This window comes from Anolis sagrei, chromosome 1 (genome assembly GCF_037176765.1).
Source record: "Anolis sagrei isolate rAnoSag1 chromosome 1, rAnoSag1.mat, whole genome shotgun sequence".
In the NCBI taxonomy this organism is placed as follows: Eukaryota; Metazoa; Chordata; class Lepidosauria; order Squamata; family Dactyloidae; genus Anolis; species Anolis sagrei.
In genome coordinates, this window is record NC_090021.1 from 225,078,616 (window position 1) to 225,105,482 (window position 26,867).

The 26,867-nt window shown below is 37.7% G+C and overlaps 1 protein-coding gene across 2 annotated transcripts in view; it reads left to right on the top strand.

Annotated features, from left to right (window-relative positions):
• Positions 1-26,867, top strand: part of CNTNAP5 (contactin associated protein family member 5) — a 488,740-nt gene that overhangs the window by 360,325 nt on the left and 101,548 nt on the right. For both annotated transcript variants that reach the window (XM_060774167.2, XM_060774159.2), the window contains exon 14: positions 20,603-20,759. In XM_060774167.2, coding sequence (XP_060630150.2) covers positions 20,603-20,759 — 157 coding nt within the window. The remainder of the gene's footprint in view (positions 1-20,602; positions 20,760-26,867) is intronic.

Below are 26,867 nucleotides of genomic sequence, written 5' to 3' on the forward strand. Positions count from 1 at the left end.
ATTGACTGCATTTGTTTATTGCAGCATGATTCCCCCTTCCACCACTTAGAACATTAACTACTGACATTAATTGTAACTTTTCCAGTGCTGGAATTACTCAGAGGCTGACAGCTGTGTTGAATCAGCAATTATTTATTTACAGTAGCACTTTAATGTGATTTTTTTTCCACATTAGACAATAAAGAAGTTTAATGAAGGGTATTACTACTTTTTGGTGACTCACCAATTGGGATATGCAGTTCCTTTGTTAGGAGAAAAACAAGGGTAAATAAAGCCCTTCTTTTTCAGTGGTGCTGGGTTTTTATTTGCAAGGTTTATTGTCAAATGTTCAATGGTATTTATTTTTTTAAAGTGTCATACAATATTTTTATACAAAAATGCTTGTTATCTGCATACCCTTCAACATTTCCCAGATGAAAACAAGGACATGAGTGGCCAAGCAGCATCAGAGTACGGTCAAAATATAAACAATACTAATGAGGAATAATAAAAGCTAAGAGAGGTTGCAGCTGTTTGATTTTGCCCAAGTCTACTGGAAAAAGGAAAACTCACTGCTGCCCCCATCCCCTCAGATGAATTATGTGCTCAGGATTTAAATAAGCTGGCTGGCTATATAATGGAAAAATCAAAATTTCTTCAACTGAAGGAAGATGTAAAGATTTAACTGGGGCTAACTCTGTGATTATTCTTAATGCCCCGGGAAATCTTATTCAGCAAATATCCCATAACTCACAAAGTACAAGGAGATATCCATATCCCTATCCCTATCCATAAGTGGTTGTTAAATATAAATACAATTATAATTATTATCCTGTGATAAGTGTGGCCAAATTCAATGGAGCAGAACAGAATGGCCAAATGCAACAGAGCCATGTGCCACTTAACAGTGGCTAAGTGTACACGAGCAATTTTTCTTTTTTTATTGGAATAGGCCCAAAATGTTTAGCAATAGATTAAAATATGTACTATATGCCAATTTAATCCATATCTGTAAGTGGCTGTGAAATATAAATAAAATTATAATTATTACCTTGTGACAAGAGTGGCCAAATACAACAGAGCTGTGTACCACTTAACAGTGGCTAAGTGTTCAAGGGCAATTTTTCTTTCTTTTTATTGGAATAGCCTCAAAATGTTTAGTAATAAATTAAAATAAGCACTATATGCCAACTTAATTTCATTGTATATTACTACATTTAACTAAATTTCCAACTGAAGGTATTAACTCTGAAACAAAACTACCCATAGGTTGCAGAAGAGTTTATTTGAGCCCCATATTGAGAATAGATTGGGGGGGGGGGTACCAATTAAATAAAAATACATAATAAAACTATTAATTTTGTTGCAATTTTTTTCAGAGTTTTTCAGATAGAGTGTAGAGTATAAATAGTACAACAAAGAAATGATAATAAAATGTTAGTTAAATTGTCATGACCTTCCCCACCACACTTTGTCTGCTCTTACCTTGTCTGATATACACTTACCTTGTCTCCCACCATCTCTTTTCCAAAAAAGTGGAGATTCAGCATGGTCCTCTTCTTGGTCTGCCTCTCAACAAGTGGCAAACTGACCTACTCGAGTTTTCTCCATTGTCTTGAAACAGGTTGGAAAAGTGAAATCCACTAAGAGAAGGCTCTGGCTAAATCTATAACCTTTTCATAGGAAGACATCATAGTCAGAGGGAAGGCAGGAAAGACAGGGTGGGAAGAGAAGATGCAGTAGTTGGCTCAGGGATTTTTTTTATTTTATTTTTTTGCTGAGAATGTTGGTTGAGAAGGGAAAAACTTCTAGAGACATTGCAGTGAATGGAGGGAAACCTTTCAGTAAGAGGTGAAAAGGATAAGGAAGGAGATGCAGGAGGTCCGGCAAAGGAGTAGTGAATTGTGTGGAAAGTATCTTGGTGATTTGCTGCCAAGGCAGTGGATTATACCATTGATTTTCAGCAGCAGGATTTTAAAAATGCATTTGATATTCTATATATTTCCTTGGAAACATCAAAGCAAATATATGGCCTAACTACACAATGAGGAAAAACGGACCTGGAAAAGTGCATATATAAATCTGTACAATTCTATCAGGAAGCTGATAAGAAGAAAATAAACTTATTTGAAATGTGATTGGAGTAGAGTTCAATGGCTATTGCAAATTATCAAAAGGACAAATAAATAGGTACAAGAGTAAATCACACCTGAACTTCTCTTAGAAGCCAAAATGAATATTATACTTAGTAATGAGATGAAATGGCTCGTGGGCATCTTATAATTTTGTAAACACCTTTCATAATACAATAAAATGTAAACAAAACAACAGACATAAAGAAGAAAAAAATACTGAATAAAGCAAAGGAAAAAAAGCTTGACAAAAAGAAAGAACAAAAAAGTAAGCGGCACTTCTAAGTATATACTCAATCTATACTTCTCTTATCTATCAAAATAATCTGTTACTCTCCTATCTATAACATACCTAAGGTAAAGGTAATGACATACTATTTTTTCCCTAAAGCAAATTAAATTACCCTCTTTCAGTCATTCAAGTTTAACAACAATCTATCATGATGCAAAATAGTAAATCATAAATCCTTCCATGTATTTTTCCAATTGTTTCCCTCCCTCAAACTCTTTTTCAGCGGTCTCCCCACAAAACATCAATCTCATTATAATTTTCCCTTTTAATTTCCATAGCTATTTCAAGCACACACTCATGATAATGTCCCTTATAGTGTATTTAACCCTCCAGCCCATATATAGATCAGCCTTAACATCTTACATTTCAAATACCCCCAAACACCTTATTTTATATTTTTAAAAATCCTACAGTAAGCAACAAAACAGCATCCACAATCATTGTGCAAACACAGTCCTTGTTTCTTTACTCATTCATATTTTAAGTCCATTCATTGTAAACTTCTCCTTTATTATGTCTCCAGTGTTAGTCCTCTCTCAATTTTTTGTCATATGCCCAATATTCTCCTCTAGTTTCTCTGGAATCAATCTGCAAATTCATCCTGATCTGAATCCACATCACTATCTATATATATATATTTCTTCCATACTCCATTATCTCTTCTTCATCTAATTCTCTGGTCGCTTTGTTTGTTTTGTTAAAAAATGTAATACAACTGTCTGGTTCCTCCTGACACGATAAATAAATAAATAAATCTAATTCTCTCATTTCCATCATATCATCCATCACTAATCTGTAGCTCATAAAATAATTTTTCATGAATTCTTCCAAAATCTCTGAACAACTAGTTTGATTACCTTCATTTTCAAGGGGTTGAATTATATTAAACAAAAACTTGAAATATAGAGGGTTAATTTTTTTTTGTCTCTACCACAACTTTTCTATTACAGCGTTGCAATGACATAGCCTACCTAGTTTCTCTTGTAATTCAGATTACTTTTAATATGATACCTATCCAGCACAAAACAAATCTACTTTCTCATAACAAGTCTCTTTACTTAATATGTTTTTGTTTGCAGAGTGCTTGTAAAAACAATCTGCCAACATGAAATAGTGTCTTCCAACTTTTATTATCTTACTCTTCGTTTAGAAAACATTTTGGTTACACTCTTGTTAAACTTTCTGCTTCCAAATAAGATCTCAAAAGTGTAAAAATGGTCCTTAAAGTCTCTCATATTCATCTAGAAAACATGAAACACACGACTGAATCAAATACCTCTTTTGATTTGAATTTAAATAATTCCAGATGTTAGTGTCTTTTACAAACTCACATAAAGCAGGATAGCTTGATGGAATTTTTTCACACCGTCCTCCACCCTTCACTTGAATTGAACTTGTACAGCCCCTTCAAGTTCTTGAACCCTTCTGGGTGATCTCTATGGAATCACCCAGTTGAACCTTACCTCCTAGTTGGTGATCATCACTCTTACTGTTGGAGCTCCATGAAATGATATCCACCTGCCATGATTTCAACTGGAAGTCCCAAGATGACATGATTCATTGGAAAGATACTCAGCAAAGTTCAAGTAAGAGAGAAAAACTGCATTGCAAGTGGATATATTCAATAAGAGAGGCCATGGTCTGAGTTTTCAAGACCTGAGCAGGACTGTAAATAAAAGGCTCCCTTGGACTGCCATGTCAGTGCTGACTTGATGGTACATAACAACAGTTTCATCATATGACTCCCAAAACATCAGCAAATGAGACAATGAACAGCCATTTACCCTTCAGACAGTTTATTAAAGCTTAGGAATTCTAGGCAAGACCAATCCAGACCTCTGAATCCATTTTGAGGCCCCTGTTTTTGTTATGGAAAGAATACAGGAATTGTATATCTCCATCTTAAGGCCAGTCTCTGAATGTTGAATGTCACTACTACTTTTATCTTATAGTCCTTTGTGAAAAGGTGGTTGACCTTTTCATTATTTTTCAGTTAATACTGAAATTCACAAAATGGCCTGCCATCTTATTAGTGACTTACAATAACAATAGTAAAGTGTATTGATTAGTCCACTGACCATATCAACAGTAAAAGACAAAAAACAAGAAAATACACAAATAGACACTAATCACTGTCCTAAAACTCCTGTAATAGTGAACATACATTAAAACACAATTAAAACTTGCAATAGCAATAGTCTATTCAGTGTACTTCCCTTTTTAATCATTGTTAAAGACAGAATTTCCCATCATCTACACACAAGGATCAAAATGTCTTCCAAACATTTTACCTTCAGAAGCTATTTCTCTGCAGGCCTCCAGTGATTAGTAAGGGGCATCAGAGAAGAATGTAAGAAAGGAAAGATGTGATTAGGTGACAAACTGAGGGTGTTGTAAGATGAGATCTTATTCTTTGGAAAAGGCTTTCCCTACCAGCACTTCCAAGATGGTCCAGCTTCCCACCTTTCCTGGGCAAACAATCTTATTATGAGCTTTGTAGGTAATGCCCTCCCCCCCCCCCCCCCCAAAAAAATCTAATGTTGAGGAGAGCAACCTTAAAAGGATGTAAAGAACACTTTTGAAGGAACCAATAACATAGTGTATATTTATTTGCAGTCAGTAAAGAATAGGTGTATTCTAACAGTCATGTTTCAAAAGTGTTGATTAATAATAACAAATGAAATATTTCAGATTTGTTAGACTTTCAGGTAGTGACTTAATTTTCAAGCTTTTAACGTTTAACTTAAGGCCCATTGGATTATATGGTTAGTGTAGACTCATAATGCAGATTGTATTGCATTGAACTGGATTATATGAGTCCACACTGCTATTTAATACAGTTCAATCTGTAATACAATGGTAGTGTAGATGGGGCCATAGTTTAATTGTTTTTTTAAAAAATGTTCTGTCCTGTGTTGCTTCTCCCTACGACAAATAAATAATTACTTTTGAATCTGAAGTGTTTTTCAACAAATAGAACTATGCTACCACCTTCAACCTATCTGATCTCATCTTATTTCAGAAGCTAAGTAGAGTCATGCCTGATTAGTACTTGGATGGAAACCATGGAGAAGGGAAATCTGGAAAATTACTGCAAGGCAAAATTCACAATTCTGGGCTAGCTAGATAAAAAGTTTGCTTCAATAGAAGGCTGTTCTTATATCATGCAAAGAAGAAGAAGGAGGAGGAGGAGGAGGAGGAAGGTGTCAGCTTTTCATGGAAATAAAGGTGTTGAGTTTTTGAAATATATATCTTAAAAGCAGAAATACAACTAAGGTGTCAAGGATAGAAAGTCAGGGATAGGAATGTTTTCTTCTTTCTTTGAAGCTATGAGCATTTGGATTGTGTGGAAGAGGAGGGAAAAAGAAAAGGAAAACTTCTGGCATTGCTGAATGTTAACAATAATGATCATGGTATAAGTAATAAGAAGAGCAGTTATAATTGCACACTCTTTCCATAGGACTACTGGAATTCCATCCCTTCCAGGCTTCCCTGTGAAGTTAACAAAACTCTAAGGAATAAACCTGAAGATCATATATGTCAGGAGATGTTGATTCAGTGCATGCCCTCTAACGAAACTTACAATGCATTAATTTTCCGCATCAGTGCAAAGGACCTTTAATTTGCTTGCACTGACTGACTGAGAATACTTAAGTGTCTCCTTGTGTTATTCAAGGCCCTGGAGGTTTAATGCTGGATTTGATTTCTCTCCTGTTTTCTTCACTGGGCTATGCCTGAAACAGAAAACTCTCTGCAGAATCATATAAACAAATCTTGACAAATATTCTGCATATCACAGTAGTAGAACTACAAATTTGTTTTAATCTAGCAATATAATATTAAAGACTAACAAATACTCTTTTTTTTCCATACTGCTATCATAATTCAAAGTGATTCTAAGAAAAGCTTGCCACATTTATATTCTGAGTATAAATGATACAATCAAGAAATCATCACAACATACATATGGCCTTGAATATGATCTCCAATTATGCAAAACACAGGGTGACATTTGTAAATAATATAATCAACATGTTCTTTTTTAAGAATCTTTCATCCAAATTTTCTTAGAATTAGACAGCATGCCAATCCTTTCTATGGGTATATCTTTATCTTATGCAATTGAACCATATATCTCTGTAGAAAAGGATGGCAGACCTTTCCCCTGCTTTGTATACCTCTTCTTTAACTTTTGAGACATTACATCCTAAGTGCTTACTCTGACATGTGGAACAATCAAATGTACAAATAACTACCACACAGAGAGACCATGAGCTGAGCACGACAGCTTTGCTTCTAGATCTTCCACTACCATCCTCATTCGCATTTCTTACATGTGTTGGAGACAAATCTCTGTACAGGAATCTTCTCCATGCACATGAACACAGAGAAGAGTGGATGACCTGGAAGGTGCTGAACAGGCTGTGCTCTGGCACCATAAGATGGAGAACTAACCTAAAGAAATTGAGCTACAAAGTTGAGTCTATGACATGTGAGTGCAGAGAAGAGCAAACCACAGACCACCTACTACAATGCAATCTGAGCTCTGCCACATGCAAAATGAAGGACCTTCTCACAGCGATACTGGAGGCATTCCAGGTGGACAGCTTATCGTCAAAGGACATTTAGCATAATGCCAAGTTCTTTTTTTTTACTTTGTGTTTTAAAATGCATTTTAACTGTACCCTCAATTCACTTCTGATGTGAGAAATAAATAAATTTTAAGTGTGTATTTACCCTAATTGGTTATACCAGTTGGAGGCCACTTTAACTTTTATGCTTCCTTCCTATGACATTCAGGAAGATCTGTGGGACATCTGTACTGTTTAGATGAATGTGCACACTAAAGCAATGATTATTTTATCCTTCAGGTGTTTTTGGATCCTAATGCCCATGAACATACCTAGATTGGTCAAATGGCTAGAGATTTTGGGATCAGAAATAGAGCTGCATTAGAAGTATCTGGCAAAGAATCTCAAGGACCTTATCAGACTAAAGCCCAGCATTCCATAGGATTGAGCCAAGACAGTTGAAGTAATATGAAAGTAGGATAGCAGAACCAATCCAAGGCATTTTTGCTTTAGACCAGCCCCAGATTCTACAGAGGAGGAAACAAAGTCCTAACCTTTCAGTGGGGGCAAACCCAGTTTGGGCCTATTGGATAGTCACCTTTATCTTTCCTGTTGCATGTCACCACAGCAGCAGAAGCCATGGGGCTCCAAATTGCACCTGGCGATCATTGGGAGATTCCTCTTCTTTCCCCAGATCATGTAAGTTCCTTTGCTGACATCAGCAAAGGAGACTGGTGATGATCAAGAGCTCTCTGGAGCTCTGTGGCTTCTAACATAGTGAGAAACAATGGAGAAGGTCAATGCCACCCCCACCCCCCTTTCCCCACACAATAGGCTGTAGGGAAATGGGATGGCAGCACCAACTCATGTGAACAGCTGGGCTAGTTCTTATGAGAAACAACCCAGCTGTTCACATCAATCTCAAAGTGCAAGACTGCTCTGAAGTTTCAGATAACCTCTAGAGCATTCCATGACTTCTATTAATTCATGGAGTAAATTCAGTTTAATCGGTTTTACTCTGCAACTCTGGATGTCATCTTGACACTCAGGAGCAATCTCTGACCCGATTCTGGGTATGTGGTCCATGTAGGTAGGCTGTAAATGCCATGGAGAGCCAATAGAAATAGACAAAACTCCTTTACGAATAGATCTCTTGGTTTTACTGGGAAGAAAATCAGAAGAGGAATTGACGATCAGGGTCAAAACTCCTGTCTCTGTTCTCCTTCATCATGTCAATATGGGGCAAAGACCAATCAGATTGATTTGTCCAGTGCTAAAAGACCTATGTCTTGTTACTATCACAACTGTTGCTTTCTCAGAAAGGCAGGTATTGATCTTTTAGAGATGTTGGTAATATAATTAATGAGGGCAGGATCATCACTTTCCCCATTTTATACAAAAAGGTGGGCAGAGCAGAAAGGTTTTAAGTGAAGAATAAAAAGGTTATAGGAAATAAGTCAGCACTGCCACAAACAGTATCCTATTATCCGTTTTGGCATAAGTACCCTAAAAACACCAGATCCTATTTAACCTTGGAAGCCTAAAACAGTCAGCCTTTTTTTGCACTAGGATGGGAGATCACCAAGGAATACCAGGTGCTGTAGATTATTTTTCAGAGAAAGGAATTGACATTTGCCTAAGAAAATACTTTGAGTATCATGTGCCTAACAAAATACTATGAATTCTGTGGTCATAATAAGTTGACAAGTGACTTGAAGGGTCACATACACATCCAGTATCACTTTCTGTGAGCCAGTGTTTGTAGTGTTGGTTGGTTGAGGACTCTCCGAAAACAGGGTTCAAATCCTTGTTCAACCCTTTGAGCAGGTTTCACTCTCAAAGCAAGACAATGGCAAACATCTTTTGAGTAGATCTTGCAGATAAAGCCCAGGACTGGATAACTATACATTATGGTTGACATGAAGGCGGATAATAAGTATCTCTTTTTCCTCCCCATTCCATTTGTATCATCTATTAAATAATAATATGTGAGTTAACTGCTGTATTTAGAATTGATCATTTCCTATCTCTCTGTATTGGCTAATGTTTGTAAGGACTATCCCTTATAAATTGTGGAGCAAAGGAGAGAGTTCCGTTCTTGGAAATGTTTCCTTTTGGATTCCAATCCCCATCATTCATCAGCCAGAATTCAAAGGCCTAGTAAGGGAACATGGAACTGTGGTTTGGTGTTCGGTTTGTTTAGATTTTGACATTGCCCATACATCTTTTGTCATATCTAGTATATAGAATCAATAAAATGCACAAGGGTCAAGAGTTATGTATCTTCTGCCAAGCTATATTGGGCAAAAGGATGTTGACAGTTATATAACTTGCACAGAACTATATTTGTGGACATGAATTCTCCATAGCAATTTGGCTGCTGTTTTGTTTCAGCTTTTTTTCTGTTTTTGTTTATTGGCTGCCTCTTTCTTCTGCTCAATTCTCCTTTTGCTGTCTCTGTAATAAAAAAAATCCTAATATGTCTATTATGAGTAAATTCTCTGTCCTGCAGAACAGAAGAGGGAAAAATATATCATCTCTAATGCGTGTAGTTGAGCAGTTGGTTTCTGCCTTGTATTTTGAAGGAAGTAAATGTTTTACGGGGGGGGGGGGGGGGGGGGGGAGAACATGGAGTCAAGTGGTTGTAGTGTTTTACTATGGATGGGTTTTGATTCATGGACATGTAGAATTAGATTTCTGATTTGCAAGGGTATTTAGTTTGAAGAACTTAATATGTTCCTTAAAAAGAAAAAAATGTGCCTCAGTTTTTAGTGGAAAGAAAGGCATTCGGTTGTTTTGAATTCTCTTCTCTAGTTTTAAAATTGATAAGAAAAAAACATTATTTCTTTAGACTGATCTTCTCCAAATTAGTGAACAACAACTTCCATCATTCAGTGATCCTAAATCAGAATCAAATTACAACACTATAACCTTTTGGAAAAAATGGCATACATAAATGGTTGATGTTACTAATATACAGAAATAATAATAAAGAAATCAAAATCAATTAACATTTCTTTTGAATTGAGTGAAATGTTTGGGTGAATAAAATATATTTCAAGGCTCAGAAATAATTGCATATATGGTCACCTTGATTGCTTAGTGATCAGTTGGAATGTAATGTAATTGCAAGCAGTAGGATGTGATCATGGCAATATAAATTAACATAGCAGGAAATTATTGCTAGTTGATGATCACTGTGTATTTAATATGCCCTTGTGCTTTGTATAGAAGTCTGATATACCTATATGTTCTACAAAATATTGTATACTGCATTTAATGAAATATATGAACAGTAAATTGCTTTAGTGTCCAGGTCACCAGATTCAATTTGGACTCCAATTTGGAGCTCCAGAAATAGACTTCTTCTTTAAAGACTGTTGTGGGGTGAGTCTGCATCAATGTTCAAAATACCATTTAAAATTGTGTTCTTTTTGTTAGGCTTAGATGAAATTGAAAGGCTTAGTTGTCACTCAAGGCACATTATACTTACCACATTGTACAGGAAGTCCAGTGCTTCAACAGTGCTTTGAGTGGAGTCTAGCAGCTTCTGCATCATTACCTTCAAAAGGAAGCTTAGTTCACCTTGGAAAGCTTCTGAACCAGTTCAAAGAGACCAAATTCTGCTTGGACCCAAAGGACCATCTCACTCTAATATCTATGCCTAAAAATAACATCTTTTTGTTTTTTTCAAAAATACATTGCATTTTAAATTATGTATATATTTATGGCTTGAATCTAAAATAGTAAAATGCCAGTGCTTTTCTGAAAGCCATGCACACAGATGTATGCAGTTGGATCTACAAAGCTATGCCTGGTAGGTTTAGTTATAACTCCTATGTGCACTTTCAGAAATTTAAAAAATGTAATACAATCAATCCTCAAAATTTGTTGGAGTTAGGGGTACAGGACTCCCATGAAAGTAAGAAATAATGAACTCTTGTTCAGGAATGTCTAGGTTCCCAGCAATGTCTAGGTCCCTGCAGCCGAAAGCTAACCATACAATCACATTGGATGACATAGACATTCCTAGAAAGGATGTTTTAATCAAATCCATGAATAATCAAACCTTCAAATATGGAGGCCCAAATATAATGAGGTTTTTTAAGTGCAAAAACTGGGCAAAGTGCTCAATACTATTGCCATTTACTTTTCAATTTTTGTTTCCCCCCCCCCCCCCTCTAAATTTCTATTTTAATTATTACTTAATGCACACTAAGATTAGGCTATAATGGCAGGTTTTGTCCACATGAAAGCTTATTTCCACCTTCTCCATCTTCTGTCAAGACTTAGATCCCCCCAAGACTCAGATGTTTTCCCCGATTGCCAGTCCTCATTACCAGAGAACCCTAAAAATGTATCACTGGACGTTGGCTCCGCACATACAGCTTGTACCTCTTTCACCTTAGTCCAGTCCAATGTGTCATCCCTGTCTTCATCACTCCTTAATTCCCAGAGAAACCCAGAGAAACCCACAAATGATTCCCCATCTGTAGGAGCAGTAAGTATATCCCAGATCCTCTTCTTCTGTTGCTCCTCATCAGACTCCTGCTCCCAAGTAGCCCCTTTCCTTCCCTAGACCAATCCATGATGTTTCCTTCCTCCTCTTCACCAGATAAACCCTCAAATGACTCCTCATCTAAAGGTGCCATAAGTATGTCCTGGATCCTTTTCCTCTGTTGCTCATCATGAGATTCCTGCTCCCGAGTAACCCTCTTTCCCCTTCTAGTGCCCAAACTACCGTTAGCATCGTTACTCGCAGGCTCTACTACAACAGAAAAGTGGTTGGCAGACTTAGAATGTTGGTGACAAGGCCAATATGTTTGATCTTAACATGTCATACTCTACTATTAACTCTCAAATCTAGATGCTGTAGGACTGGAGTTTCTGAAATCTCTAAACATTGGGCATCCTACCTAGGGTATCTGAGAGGCGGTCTAACGAAACACAATGACCCAAATTAGATACTGCAATTAGGAGCAACATGTAAAAGGAGCTAATATCTTCAAGTCATCCTTTTCATAAACACCTATGAATGTGGCAAGTGTATCTTATTTATAGTATTTCAGATTTCAGGTAAAGGCACACATCTTGAAATCTCCTGTTGTCTTCCTTGACCTTTTGGCCTCGCTGCTCACAAGTACCCCCCTCTCCCCAGACACACATACACACACACTTCTCAATTTAGAATAACACTTTGGATCAAGAAAAATGTTCTGCAAAAGGTACAGCAACAGCACTGTTGTTTTTTTAAGATGCCTCAAGATATTTGCTTTCTAGAGCCTTTCATATAAATATAGTTCTTCTTTGACTGGAAAGGGAAAGAATGTTTAGTTATGAAGTGGAAGTAAGGTTTCTCTCTCTGTAGTAAACATCAAGATGGACACTAGCAGTATAAATGCTTTCAAGAATGCATGTTGGAATTGGAGACAGAAGGGGACAGAAGAAAAAAGGCCTGAGGCGGTAATGTGTAACGGATAGATAAATATGTTCTAAAAGTCAAAGAATCAATGCTTTTCTTGAATTTGGAAAACTTTTCCAAATTTTGCCAAAGACTTTCACTGATGGAATCACTGGGGTGTTGTGTGGTTTCCGGGCTGTATGTTCTAGCAGCATTTTCTCCTGACATTTTGCCTGCATCTGTGGCTGGCTTCTTCAAGGGACCCTTGAAGAAGATTCTATTGCAGATACATTGGGTTGAAACTAGATGTCACAGAGTCACGGTTATATCTCGTTGTACTTAAAGTAGAACCACTGAACTCAACATAGTGACTAACCTAAACCACATTGACTTGAATGGATTTCCTCTAAATAGGACAAATTTATGGTAACAATGATCTATCCAAACTGGTATAAACTCTTGCATTTACAACTGGCAGTCATTTTTAATGAGGTTTTTTTTTCTTTTGGTCCAGCTTAGTGGCTTCACAATAAACATGGAAGAGGGCCCACTAAAGACTAATTAAACTAAAATGTTACAAAATAATTCTATTGCTTCTAAACAGCATGTTAAGCAAACACAGTAATAACATAATTAAATCCTTCTAAAGCATGTGTTAAGTTCTTCATTGAACCAATATGAAGCTCTATATGACCCTCATTTTTCATCTTATTGCAGTTCAAGTGAGCTACTATTTCATTTCTTAGTGGCACAATCAGATGCTGCAAGAGATACTTTAAAAGATACATTACCCCATAGATGTCTATTCTCTATCCTTTGTCAGATTATTCCCTCCAGTGTATTAGAAAGTTCTCCATTTAGCTTGATTTTAAATGACTCTCGCTTTGGCAAATGCACTGCTTTAAGGAGACTTTCATAAATTTTGGGTTGGTTTAGAATAATAAAATTGAGATAGTCAAATAGAGAAACTATTATGAAAGTGTTCACTCTTTATATTATTGTGTTGGATGTTTACTAGGATTGTACAAAGCTTTGGAGCTCTTCTTCGTAATTCGCAGATTTGGACAATTCGTAAACATGGATATCTGAATTAATAATCAGAAAGGACCCCTCCAAAGCATTTACAACAAGAAACAGAAACCTCTCAAACTTTTTGATTTTTTTTTTTAAAGTTGGAGGGGGCTGGGGCAGGAGGAGGCAGAGGCTGATGTAATTGACAAGAGCAGCTGCATACTGTTTTTTTTCCTTATCAACCAATCAGAAAAAAAAAAGACAAATCACGTGACTTTCTGCATAGCTGGTCTTCTATATACTCCCCTCAACATCTCCTCTGCATAGCATGGCATTGCAGGAGAGAAAGATGTGTTCTTTTCTTAAAACTTATAGTAGCTTTTTGAGACTTCTGTTTTTTTTCCTCTCCATTCATATCCAGTCTGTAACCTTTTTCTCCACAATCTGAGGGAAAGCTGGAAGAAGATAGGGAAAGATGCAATAAACATGCGTGATGGCTGTCCATCCCTAAAGTCCAAAGGGAACAATGTAATATGGTTCCCTCTGCTTTTCCCCACTTCCTCCATCCCATTGGATAAGGTCATTTGAGAGGCTACAAGGTCTATCTTGTCTAACCCCCCTGCCATGCTGGAAAACACAATCAAAGCTCTTTCTTTCAATGAGTCCAGGCTAGTTTGAATCTATTGTTCTTCCCCCGGCCCCTGCACATACACACACCTTTCTCTGGAGCATCAGGAAAACAAGCATCTCCAATATGACATTATTTCAAATATATAAACATGGCTGCCATGTCATGTTTTAAGCTTCTCTTCTCCAAGCTAAATATATCCAGCTTTTTAAGTCTCTCCTTACATAGCATGGTTTTGCCCCTTATTATTTTAATCACCCTCCTCTGGACATGTCCCAACATGTTATGGTCTGACCAGAACAGAATAAAGGGGTGCTATTAGTATCCTTGTCTTAGATACTCTATGCCTGTTTCTGGAGCCTAGAACTGAATTGGCTTTTCTTAATTGTCACGTCGCACTGGTGACTCATGTTCAGCTTTTGGCTCATCCAGACAGGACCAAAAATGTGCAAGGCCATGCACTTTTAACAGAGGCATCCAAACGACACCTTCGGTAAAAGCAAATTAATTTGGGACAAAGCAAAAAACAACAACCCTGCATTGTCCTGAATTAATAAATTACTGGGTTAGACCCGGGTCTTCCTGAAAGACCTGGGTCTAATCCAGTATGGGCTGTGTCTGGACTGCCTCCTCAGAAGTCCTAAGACTTCTGAGAGTGTGGTTTGCACAGCCCTCTCATGTTTTCCAGGAAGAATCAGCCCAGAAAATCCAGGGGGCTGTAACTCCATCCCCCAAACCCCTTTAAAAAAAAACCTAAAAGTAATTTACCCGGCTGCCATTACCTTGTTGATGGAGCTCTTCTGGCATGTAGAAATGACACACCAGGGGGGAGAGCTATTTTCCTGATATAGAGTTCTTTTCACTTGGAGTGGACTTCTTCCCTGTCTAGAACCAGCCTAAGATTCCCAGATCCATTTGACATGTAATGTTGTCAAACCAAATGTCAGCCATGCTTTATTTGTGCATGCCACATAAACATTCATCTCTGTTAAAGTTATTTTGCATTCTGATAATCTCTTCTGGGGTATGGACAACCCCCCACAATTTGGTATTATCTGTAAATTTGATAAGGAATGCCTTCTGTTCCATTATCATAGTCATTGATACAGATGTTGAATAGCACAGGGACTGGATGTGGCACCCCACTAGTCACCTCTCTCCAGGATGAAGAGGAGCCATTGTTGAGTTTCTATTGTCTAGCCCACATTTTATTGGCTTCTTTGCAAGGCTATCATGGAAGACAGTTTACCTCCCAATGCATCTTGCAACTATCGGGTGACTTGCTTATGATCCCCTCAGCAGAGAGTCCTCCTGCATATCTCCTCTAAGGACTGGCATTCTGTGTGCTGCATCTTCCAAGGTCACTTGCACCTTTTCCAAGAATTGACACTGCTGCTCTTGTTCCTGTTCCTCATCAACACTGATAAGGGAGATAACGGATTTTAATGAACCTTTCCAAGAGGCAATAATATGAAGCTTGACTTTGATTAATGCTCATCATTAATTTCTAATAGCTACACAAACTTACATTATAAACCTAAATATTGTCTTCCCCTGAATTAGCACATTTTTAATTAGACAGATCCCTTCTATCATGTCTATTTAAATTGTCAATAAAATTAAATAGCTAATCCTAAATATTCTTAAATGTGCTTGGAAATTCTACAAAAAACAGAAGAGACATTTTGATGTATTTGTGTGTGTTAGTCTGTTGCAGCAAAGAAGCAATAAAAAGTCTTGTGGTATTTTCAATATTAGCAAGTTTTATTGGCATTAGTTTTCATAGCCCCGTACATCTGTTGAAAGGAGCTGGAGTCTATGAGAGCTTGCACTGAATAAAACGTGTTAGTTTTTAAACTCACTTTTTCAAGGAACAATGGAGATTTTGGAATCAGAGTGTTGTTGCTATGTGCCTACTTCTGAGTTTGATTGTGACTTGATCCAGACCACCCAGTGGATGTCCATGGCTAAGCAAAGATTCAACCCTGGTCTCCAGAGTTTGTAGTTTAGAGTTCAAACCACTGCACGATACCAGTCAGGATGTTAGGAAATAATGTCATTACTTTTTCCTTGATAACAAGCACGTTATTTTTGTAGATTAGGTTTTTCCAGAGTGGAAAAGTATGAAAACTAGAAGAATGTGCCATATCATGTAGATGCCATATTTGTTTCCATAATATCATCTTCAGTCCTCCCTCCCATTTCTCTCCCATAGCTTGTTACAATAATTTTTTAAGGGGAATAGTTTGCTAATAATATGCATTAACAATCCTGCAAGTTTGAAGAATGCAAAATTAGTGAATATACACTAAGGAGATGTATATTGTGGAACTTTCCATTTTTATAATGAGTTCCACTGGGTCTTGAACAAAGCTCTTGCCTCCTCATTTATGATGGTTTCAAAATAATGCACCTTCTGTATAGTCCCTGTTCCCACCTATGTGGAAGTAATTCCCATTGAGCTCAGTGAAATTCAATTTTGAGATAAGATGCCTAGGATTTCACTGTTTACTGTAAGAGTCTAAAGTCATTGACAAAGGCTTGTGACAAGGCAAACCTGAATTGACAAACATGGTGCATCTCTAATTTATCAACTGTACTTTGCAATTAACCTTCATTCTTGTTACAGCTTTTTGATTTGTTACTTTGTCCATATGTAATGTAATTAGCTGTTGCTATTTAAGGAAGAGTCTAGTATACAGATTATTTGTGATCACTAGTGTTTTATTTAAAATGTTATTATCAACTTCACTCCGAACAGTGTTTCTATTTCTACCATGATAACCACAGTCTGAGCTCTCAAAGAACAATTTGAGGTATTGAACTCTCTCTCCACAAAGAAGATTCAGCACTTTGAATAGCTCCTTTAAACTGCTATTCAAGGTAGAGACCAAAATTTATTTTTTATTTGAACATTTTCATGTTAAGCAATTTCTTTGCTCACTTATTTCAGCCAACCTTCATTTCTTTGCAGTGTCTCTTCCTGAGCTCTGGCGCTGATTACTGAATAATTTACATCACACCGCTCTATTCCAGGGATCTTATCATGTTGTTACAGACAAATCTTCCTTAAGTGTTAGGCTGCTACTGCAGTCCATCTGTGCACTATGGTTTCTCCAGAGAGAGAGATTTTGGTGCTAGACCATGGTCATAATTTTCAGTTCTATCAACTCAGAAGTAACTAGTTACTTAATTGTTTGTAACTAATTCCCTTTCCTGGTAATTAAGGTATTGCTACGTTAATGTCACTCCTTGGTGTTTCCGCTGTGCATTTTATTGCCTTTATAACTCTTGGGAGCATAACTCACCACATGGTGTACTTTTATCATCATGTCATCTGAATACTAATTTCTCATGTTACTTTGAGCTATTTTGGTGGAGGATAGGATTGTTTATGTTGCACCACAGAACAACAGCTTGTAGCATTCATATAGTTTTGGGGAAAGGAACTAAAAGTAACTATTTTATATTTACAAAATGATAAAACGTTCTTTTTGACATGGTAAATATAGGTAATTATTTGGATGAGGGGCAATGGAGCATAGTTGTAATTACTTATTAAATGTTATTTCTGAAGCTCTGATGCTCTTTTGCAGAAGATTATTTTGCTTTAAGTTTGCATAAAGGGACTGATGGATCCCTTGTGTGTAAGATAACAATCCACTCCCAATGTTAGTCAGTATTTTAAAGAAGCTATTAAATGTGCTGAACCTCCTTTCTGGAGAGGTTTCAGATCCTTGAATAGCTCTTTGAGAGCTCAGGCTACAATTTGAAATGGATTGATGGGCATGGAAGCTGTGGCTGACCACTGGACAGAAGATAAAGCACAACAAAACCTATTGCTTTCGTTGTTGAGGATAGGTTCCTTTTTTCTCAGTCTAAATCTTGCCTGGAGATTCTTTTGATCTATCCGTTCTTCCTTCATACCATCGAGAAATGGTGGGGAAGAACTTAATTTATTAAGTCATTGGAAGTGAGGTGTTGGAGAAGGGGCCAAACTATTTATTTAGAATACAGGTTACAGCAAGCATTGGGGATCAGAGCTTGAGGGAAGATTAACTGACAAATAAAGACTCAAGAACTGCAAGACTGTATTGGTTCTGCAGAATATAACAATTGCAACTTGATTGCATTTTAACTGTGGTGGCTGCATTCTGTGGAATCCACCAATCTTTGGTAAAGTCCTTAAATTCCCTTCAAAAAACTCAAATGCACACTCCCCTTAGTTGCAACAAAAATTTCTAAGGAAGATTCCAAGAACTTCACCAAACTACAAACCACAGGATTTCATAGGATCTCTATCTTATAGTATGGGAATACTCTCATATTTTAGATACATAGTCAGAAAAGAAATATCAGATTGAGGCCAGAGGCACTTAGCTGGGTAGAGAGCGAAGTCAAATGTCTCAATTTAGTTAGTTGTTCTTGAATAAAACAAGGCAAGATTTTTTTTTTTTAGCTGACAGCATGAGGCATCTATTGGTCACTGGAAAAAGAAGGAGCTGCATAACTTCATGTTCAAGTGAGTGCTGAAATGTGACCTTTTGTGCTTGGGTGAGCATATGTCAGGGGGCACATCCAATGGAATGTTATATTTTATAATAAACTAGCTTTACCCGCCACACGTTGCTGTGGCCAGCCTTCTCTCCCCCTTTCTCTGCTTCTTTCACTCCTTCCTTCATTCCGTTTTCAGCAAAGGGAGGGGTATGGCTTCCGTGGAGGGGCATGTTCTGGCCATGTGCACGCGCCAGGGGCTCATGGCGGGACGCCTCTGCCCATGCTCTGTTTGTTTCTGTGATTGTGAGTTTGTTGTAATGTTGTTTTGAATTGTGATGAGTGTTGTGCATACCTTGTGGTTTGAGGTATGTGTACAGCAAGTTTGGTGAGTTTTCGTCCGGGGTTTTTCATGTTTTGCAGTCCCTAAGGACGCCCTTTTGGATTTTATATATATAGATAAGTGGAATATAACCATCCCAGAAATGGAGCCCCCGGTGGTGCAGTGGGTTAAACCCTTGTGCCAGCAGGACTGAAGACTGACAGGTAGTAAGTTCGAATCTAGGGAGAGGCGGATGAGCTCCCTCTATCAACTCCAGCTCCTCATGCGGAGACATGAGAGAAGCCTCCCACAAAGATGATAAAAACATCGAATCATCCCAGTGTCCCCTGGGCAACATCCTTGCAGACGCCAATTCTCTCACACCAGAAGCGACTTGCAGTTTTTCAAGTCACTCCTGACACGACAAAAAAAAACATCCCAGAAGAAAAAGTTATATAATGATGTCAATCAAGTTGGCTTTCTTCCCAGTTGGAGTTCTTATTGCCACAACTTGCCACTAATGTAAATACTGCTTGCTTTAACTAGTAATGCATTTATTATTTATTCATTTATTATTTATTTACTATACTTCTATCTCATTCTCTCTCACCCCAAGGGGGACTCAGAGTAGCTTACAAACTGGCAAAATTCAATGCCACAATATACATGCAAAAAGCAGTACATGATATAATTACTGGTAACTAAAATCAGTAAACATATAAATATGAATTAAAACCATTAAAACATAATACATGTAAACATCATAAAACATATTAAACATTGCACCAATCCATTAGTTATCATTTAGCTGCTTCAATCCAATTGTGGTTATTCTTTTTTTTTTAACTAACTTTGTTGTCCAACAGACAAGAGTTCTTTCTCCCACCCTGGACATTCCACAGATATATGAACCCCATTTTCCTCACAACCTCTGAGGATGCCTGCCATAGATGCAGGTGAAGCATCAGGAGAGAAGGCTTCTAGAACATGGGCATACAGCCTGAAAAACCTACAACATTCCAGTGATTCCAGCTATGAAAGCCTCCGACAATACATTAACTTTGTTGAGCTTAACTAAATTTATTTAAATTACCACTGTGAAGTAGATGTGCTTTTTAGCCTCAGAAATTGATCTGATAACCCAATCTTTAGTAATATGCTGTATGTTGTGTATATGTAATTTTTAAAAAATATAGGAGGGCCACCTTTTGCTTCGCTGATCATATTCAGTTGGTTTAAAATGCTCTAGTGATTAACAATTGAATTAGAGAAAACTTTTTTCAGCGTATTTCTCTGAATAGATTTTTGGGTACACACATCAGATCATTTGGAAATGATCACACTTCAAAATCAGAACTCAATAAAAAGACTCAAGAATACTAAGGCTAATACTAAACATAAAACAATGCAAATATATTAAAATATAATCATTATAGCTTATCATGTATGTTTGCTTGCTGAATTCAATTTAATTGCCATGGCTCAACACTTTGGGATCCTGAGAGTTGTAGTTGATCAAGCACCAGCACTCTATAACAGAGAAGGCGAATAATGTGTGAAACTACAAGTCCCAGAATTCCACTGCATGGCAGTTGAAGGGAGTCTGGCAAGAGAACGTAAGTGGTGCAAATGTGAAAAGGTGAATTCAAAATTACATACACTTTTCTTTGAAACAACAACACTCGGGATGCTATTTCATCCTGGCTTTTCCTCTTAATTTGTCTATTTATTTCCCATCCCTTATGGCAGTTCTTCTTTCTTTGTTTCTACAGATGGAATGCCATTTGTTTGGTGGGTTGGCCGTGCCAACGAAAAGCATCCTTACTGGGGAGGGTCTATTCCTGGAGTCCAGCAGTGTGCATGTGGATTAGAAGAAAGCTGCCTGGATCTGAGATACTTTTGTAACTGTGATGCAGATAAAGAAGAATGGTAATGATAAGTTTACACTAGTTTATTTTTTCCCTTATGCTTGCATTCTATTAATGGTATATAAGAGAAATTAAACTGCTATTTTAAAACTTTGTCGATTCAACATAATCAAATAGTGAAGAAACTTAATTTGTTTTGGGGGGATGACAACTTATATCTCACTGCTTCAAGTACCAAATTTGGAAATGTCACTCATTGCAGAACCTCACCAGCAATGCAGACTACTCACAAAGCACTTTTTGGATTTAATTTTATTGCCTAGGTTTCTACAGCCAATAAAAAGTCATTTGCCATCCAATCCCCGAAATAAGGAGACCACACAATCTATTGGGATCAAATTTTGGCAACTTTATTAAACTGTTACCAAGTTTAAGATTTGTAACTATTAACTATATCATAACTCGGAGTGTGTCTTGGAATTTGGTAAGAGCTAAGTATAAGGTAGTGGTCCTTCCCGACCCATCCCTGGCAACAAACTTGGGCGAAACACCAGGTCTCCGTTGAAATTAAAACTGGATGACCTTAAGGGAAACATAGCGGAGAATATTTCCTCAAGGAATTGTGGTCAAACATTTCCTGTTCCTAGGCCATCGATGTCATCCCCCGCCTGGGTTGTTTGAATCCAAGCCAGAGGAATTCGTTTCTGGCCTACACCAAAACTCAAGTGCCAGGGTGTACACCGGATGTGTCATGTTCCTACCTTTTTCCACTAAGCCCTATTTAACAGACCACACCTCCCAATTTGTCACAATAACAGTATAGGGTAGGCGAAAAGCCCTCCCAGAACATGAGAGAGAAAAAATTCCTACCCAGCCTCTAGGCGACCAAATTACTATACTGTTGGTGGTGGGTGGGTGGGTCGACGTCTCAGACCAAACTGAAGAAGCGGGGCTTCTGTACAGGCGAGGTGGCAAAGTCACTTCCCCTTCCCCAGCCTTGCGGAGCAGGGGAAGTTTGTAATGGTGTCCCTGTGCAAAAGTCCCTGATTTTCTATTCACTATCCTACGTCCCTCTTGCTTCTCATAGACTTAGCATGGAATTTGGTTAACCAGTTAAATTAATAAAAACCAAGGGTTTTTTTTAACCTGAAAAATGGAAGGTGGGGGGTAGTACATCCAGGCTCTAGTTTCAATGTCAAGTTATGATTCAAACAGGCATTGCTCAGCTGTCCTGAATTTTTACCCACTCTAAGTGAGCAGGCAATGATATCTTGTGAAGAAAAGTTTCCATTTCTCCTCTTCCAAGCTCTCTTCTTTATACTACATATTGGCCTCCTTCACTGAAAGGCATAAACAGAGGCTGGATGGCCATCTGTCGGGGGCACTTTGATTGTGCTTTTCCTGCATGGCAGGGGGTTGGATTGAATGGCCCATGTGTTCTCTTCCAAATCTAGGATTCTATTATCATTTTTCACAAATGAGTGTTGTTCTATTTGTGCAGGTGTGAATCTCTGCTCTTCTAGACATATCTCTAATATATTTCCAAATATTTTGAGAGAAAAAATAATTACACAATCTATTCGTTTAATTATTCACACTTGCTTAAGTTTAATAACTATTATGAGCTAAGGAAAGGAGAAGGAATCTTGGTTGGGTGTAGGAAAGCACATTATATATATCATAGAAGCCTGGTAAATTATGCATAGAGTTACATTTTGAAGGGAAAAAAATCCTCTCTTCTTTTAAAGCTGATCTGTATTATAGAATAATTATAGCCATGTATTATTTATCAGTGGTGATTAGGTGGGAATAAAGCAGATACAGTCAAATTTGTAAAGGACCAGAGCTTCAGTCAGTGATTTTTTAAAAGGGGTTTGGTAACAGAGGAAGCTAAAAAGAGCATTTTCAGTTTAGACAGGAACTGGCTCAGTGCTGCTAGGATAAAAGATATATATACATACCATTCTGAATGCATTTAGTTCAGGTGCACACAAGGATATATCTGGTCCAATAGATGCCATTTTATTTGTGTAACATTACCATTATATTCCATTTCCTTGATAATGATTTAATACTGGAGAAATTACTTAGAGGATTATATTCTATTTACCTAATAATGTCTTTGGGGAAATATGCACACAGAGAAAAAAGTCAAAACATTTTGCTGATGATTGAAGATGAAGTCAAGGCCAAGCAAATTGTTCAGTTGAAAGAGAGTCTGAAAGAATGCACAGAAGATAGTCATGACAACAGCTGCAGTTTTCAGTAGTTGCAGAGATCTGTATAATAAAGCTTTTTAAAGAAGAAAACAAAATACATAGATTTTATTGTTGATATTATTATTACTTCATGACTTCACAATATCAGAGCAGACAATATTTCATGGTCAATGTTTGTGAGCATTAAACAGAAAATCCTAGGCATAATATTCAGGTGTAAGAAGGTCATACTCCTAGAACAGGCATGGGCAAACTTTGGCCCTCCAGGTGTTTTGGATTTCAACTCCCAGAAATCCTAGGCAGCTTACCAGCTGTTAGGAATCATCAGAGTTGAAGTCCAAAACACTTGGAGGGCCAGAGTTTGCCCATGCCTGTCCTAGAAGGAGAGCTTAGATTACATTAGGTTCTTGTAGTTTTTTTCAGGCTATAGGGCCATGTTCTAGAGGCATTTCTCCTGACGTTTCGCCTGCATCTATGGCAAGCATCCTCAGAGGTAGTGAAGTCTGTTGGAATTAGGACAATGGGTTTATATATCTGTGGAATGACTGGGGTGGGGCAAAGAGCTCTTCCTTGCTGAAACTAGGTGTGAATGTTTCAGCTGACCACCTAGTTTCACACCTAGTTTCAGCAAGGAAGAGCTCTTTGCCCCACCCCAGCCATTCCACAGATATATAAACCCATTGTCCTAATTCCAACAGACCTCACTACCTCTGAGGATGCTTGCCATAGGTGCAGGCGAAACGTCAGGAGAAATGCCTCTAGAACATGGCCCTATAGCCTGAAAAAACCTACAAGAACCTAGTGATTCCAGCCATGAAAGCCTTCGACAATACTTAGATTACATTATTTTCTAGTCTGTGTGGGTATTGGGTATGGCAATTAGAGAGCAATCTTCCTAGATTTATAGATTTAGGCTGGAATCCTGTTTATCTGGATGACCATTTATTGTACAGCTCAACCAAAATACTTATATGAAGGTCCAGGATACAGTGACCACTAGGAGAACCATCTCACAGTTGAGGTATTACAGTAAACTCTTGGGCAACAACTGGCTGCTTGGGTCAAGTAGCAGTTTGTTGAAATTATTGTGCAAGGGGGTATTAGATATATCATTGCAAAAAATATATATGCAGAAAAAAATAATGCATATCTCTCAATTATTCAAATGCAAGTCGCCAACAGAGCTCTGGCCCAAGTCTGCAAATTAAACATAAATCCAAGAACCCACTATCATATTTAGAAGTTACTTAATCTGTAATTGAAATTCATAAATGAATGTGTCAGTCAGTCAAGCAGTCAATCAATCAGTTAATACCCACAGATCCCAAGCAAGCACACAATGAAATCCACGTAAACAGTTAAAAATATGGAACAGTAAAAAGCACTTAAAGCATATCAAATTGTGCAACAGACAGATAAACAGCAGATAATACAATGTAAACATACTGACATCATTAGGACTCAGGTGCTGTAATAAAAAGCAATGATTTCACTTGGGGTTCATATGAAGACAGTTCATTTGGCCTCTAATAGGAAGACATTCCATAACCTGAGAGCCACAACTGAGAAGAACAAGACCAATGAATTTGAATTAAAAATGTCTGCTATTTGCCTTCTCAACCAAGCTAATAAGATAAAAATTCCCTTAGTGATTGAGCTCTCTTAATGGGCTTCCTTGGCCAGGTGAAGATTTGAACCCTGTTCTCCAGAGTCATAATCCAATTCTTAAACAACTATACTACATCGACTTTCCAAATATAGTACAGTAATGAAGAGGATTGCTTTACTTTTGATAATGCTACTTGAGATCTCCTAAGCAGACTGTGGAGACCTGTTGAGACACCTCAGAGAATTATGAGCAGGAGGAGTATAAATCCTGATTTGATTCATTCTCACATAGAAAATGAGGATATGACATTGTCCTCCTTCTCAGAGCACTATTTTGTCAGTACTGGAGATATTCTGTGGATTTTTGGGATTTTGCCCACAATTTTGCAAGTGCACAAATATGTTAAGTGCTGCCTTCTTGCATGAACTATCAAAATTAGTAGCATTGGGGAGGCAGTTTGAATCTCTCAGATCAAACAATGTTGAAATTGTTGTTTGTGTGCACTAGAATTCAAAAGGGGAGAAAAGTTGATAATTTTGCACAGTTGAGCAAGTTGTACGGGAAAAAAAACAGCCCCTCTTCAAATAAACAAAGATCTTAAGGTGTTAAAAGAATCCCTTATTTGGGGGTGTATGAAGAACCTTCAACAGGCTGTTTTGATGTTGATAATTGTAAGACACCCACATCTACCAAATATAACATAAATTATTGGTGGCAATGCAAGCTTCCTTCACAAACTGGATTGTAATACAGGGTGAGGATGGAATCTCCCCCAGAACTGAAGCTGAGACAAAGAGTTTAACTCTCCCTCCTTTGGATCTTGGCTTTGCCTTTGTTTAGAGCTACTGCATCTTTTATTTTATGTTCAATAACAATTACTACCATATATACTCATGTACAAGTCGACTTCTTGATTGAATCGAGGGCAGGTTTGAGGGCCAAATTCTTCATTTCGATTTGATTCTTGGATTAGTCAAAGGTTTCCCAACAGAGAAAAGAAAACACTAATGCTGCTTTGGGGACTTAGCTGCCCCTGATCGCCGCCACCATTTTCCCACCCTGGCATTCAAAAAGGGCAGAACTGGCACCATGAAAGAGACAGTAGAGGGGTTTGGTGCTTCTTTTTTAAGTTCTCCCTGTACAGAATTATCTCTTGCCCTTTGCATCTTTACCCAGGGCCCATCCAGATAGGGCACGAACTGCACACCCTCTCAGATATTTGCGGGGGCATCCAAATGATGCCCCACACAAAATCAAATGCATTTTGGCACAAAGCAAAATAACCTTTGTCTCAGCCTCCATCTCCCTGAAGGGACTTGGGGCAGCTTACATGGGGCCAAGCCCAATCAACAAGGTTAAAAATAACATATTTAAAATACATAACATCAATATAAAACAACATAAAACAACATTATAGCAATATATAAAACAAGCATCAGAATCAACAACCAATAGTATTCAAGTCCCTTTGTGGGTGATCTGTGCCTTCTTGAATTGTGTGGGTTGAACCCACTATGGCCGCTGTCTGGATTGCTGTCATGGACTTCTGAAAGGGCAGACCAGACAGTCATTTCACATTTTCCAGGATGATTCAGCCTGGAAAACCATGAGGGCACCAACCCCTCCTATAACCCTCCCCCCCCAAAAAACCTTCAAAAATAAAATAATGTATGGGGCCAGGATTTCCCTTTTGCTGCCCCTTTCCTGGTGCGTAGCAATGACCTACCAAGAGAAGGAGGGGAGAGGAAAATTGCTCCTCCTCTGGCCCGCTCCATGGAGGCAAAGGAAGGCCAGTCGGCTTCAGAGCCTTGACTCCAGGTTCCACTCCCCAGCTTGACTCAAATATAAGCCAAGAGAGGCTTTTTCAGCCCCCCAAAGGGCTGAAAACCCGAGGTTATGTTCAAGTATATACGGTGCTTACATGGACCCATAAATAAATCAACCCAGTTTTTTAAATTGATTTTTTCTCTAGAATTTTTAGATTGATACATGAGTATATAAGGTGATTGTGTGGCAGCATATGCCAAGGATGCATTTTTCATGCCCTTTGTATTGTGCACCCATAGTATTCTTATATGCTACAATTGGCAATGGTGATGATAATAGAGGTTATTTTAGTCCACCAGCCTTTCTCATCAGGACCTGAAAGTGGCCCTATAATATAATATAATATAATATAATATAATATAATATAATATAATATAATATAATAATATAATATAATATAATATAATATAATATAATATAATATAATAATAACCGCTTTTATTCTACTTTGTACTTTAAATTTTCTAAAATTTAAGACAACAATCAATAACAATAATTTTTAGTGGTTACTTTT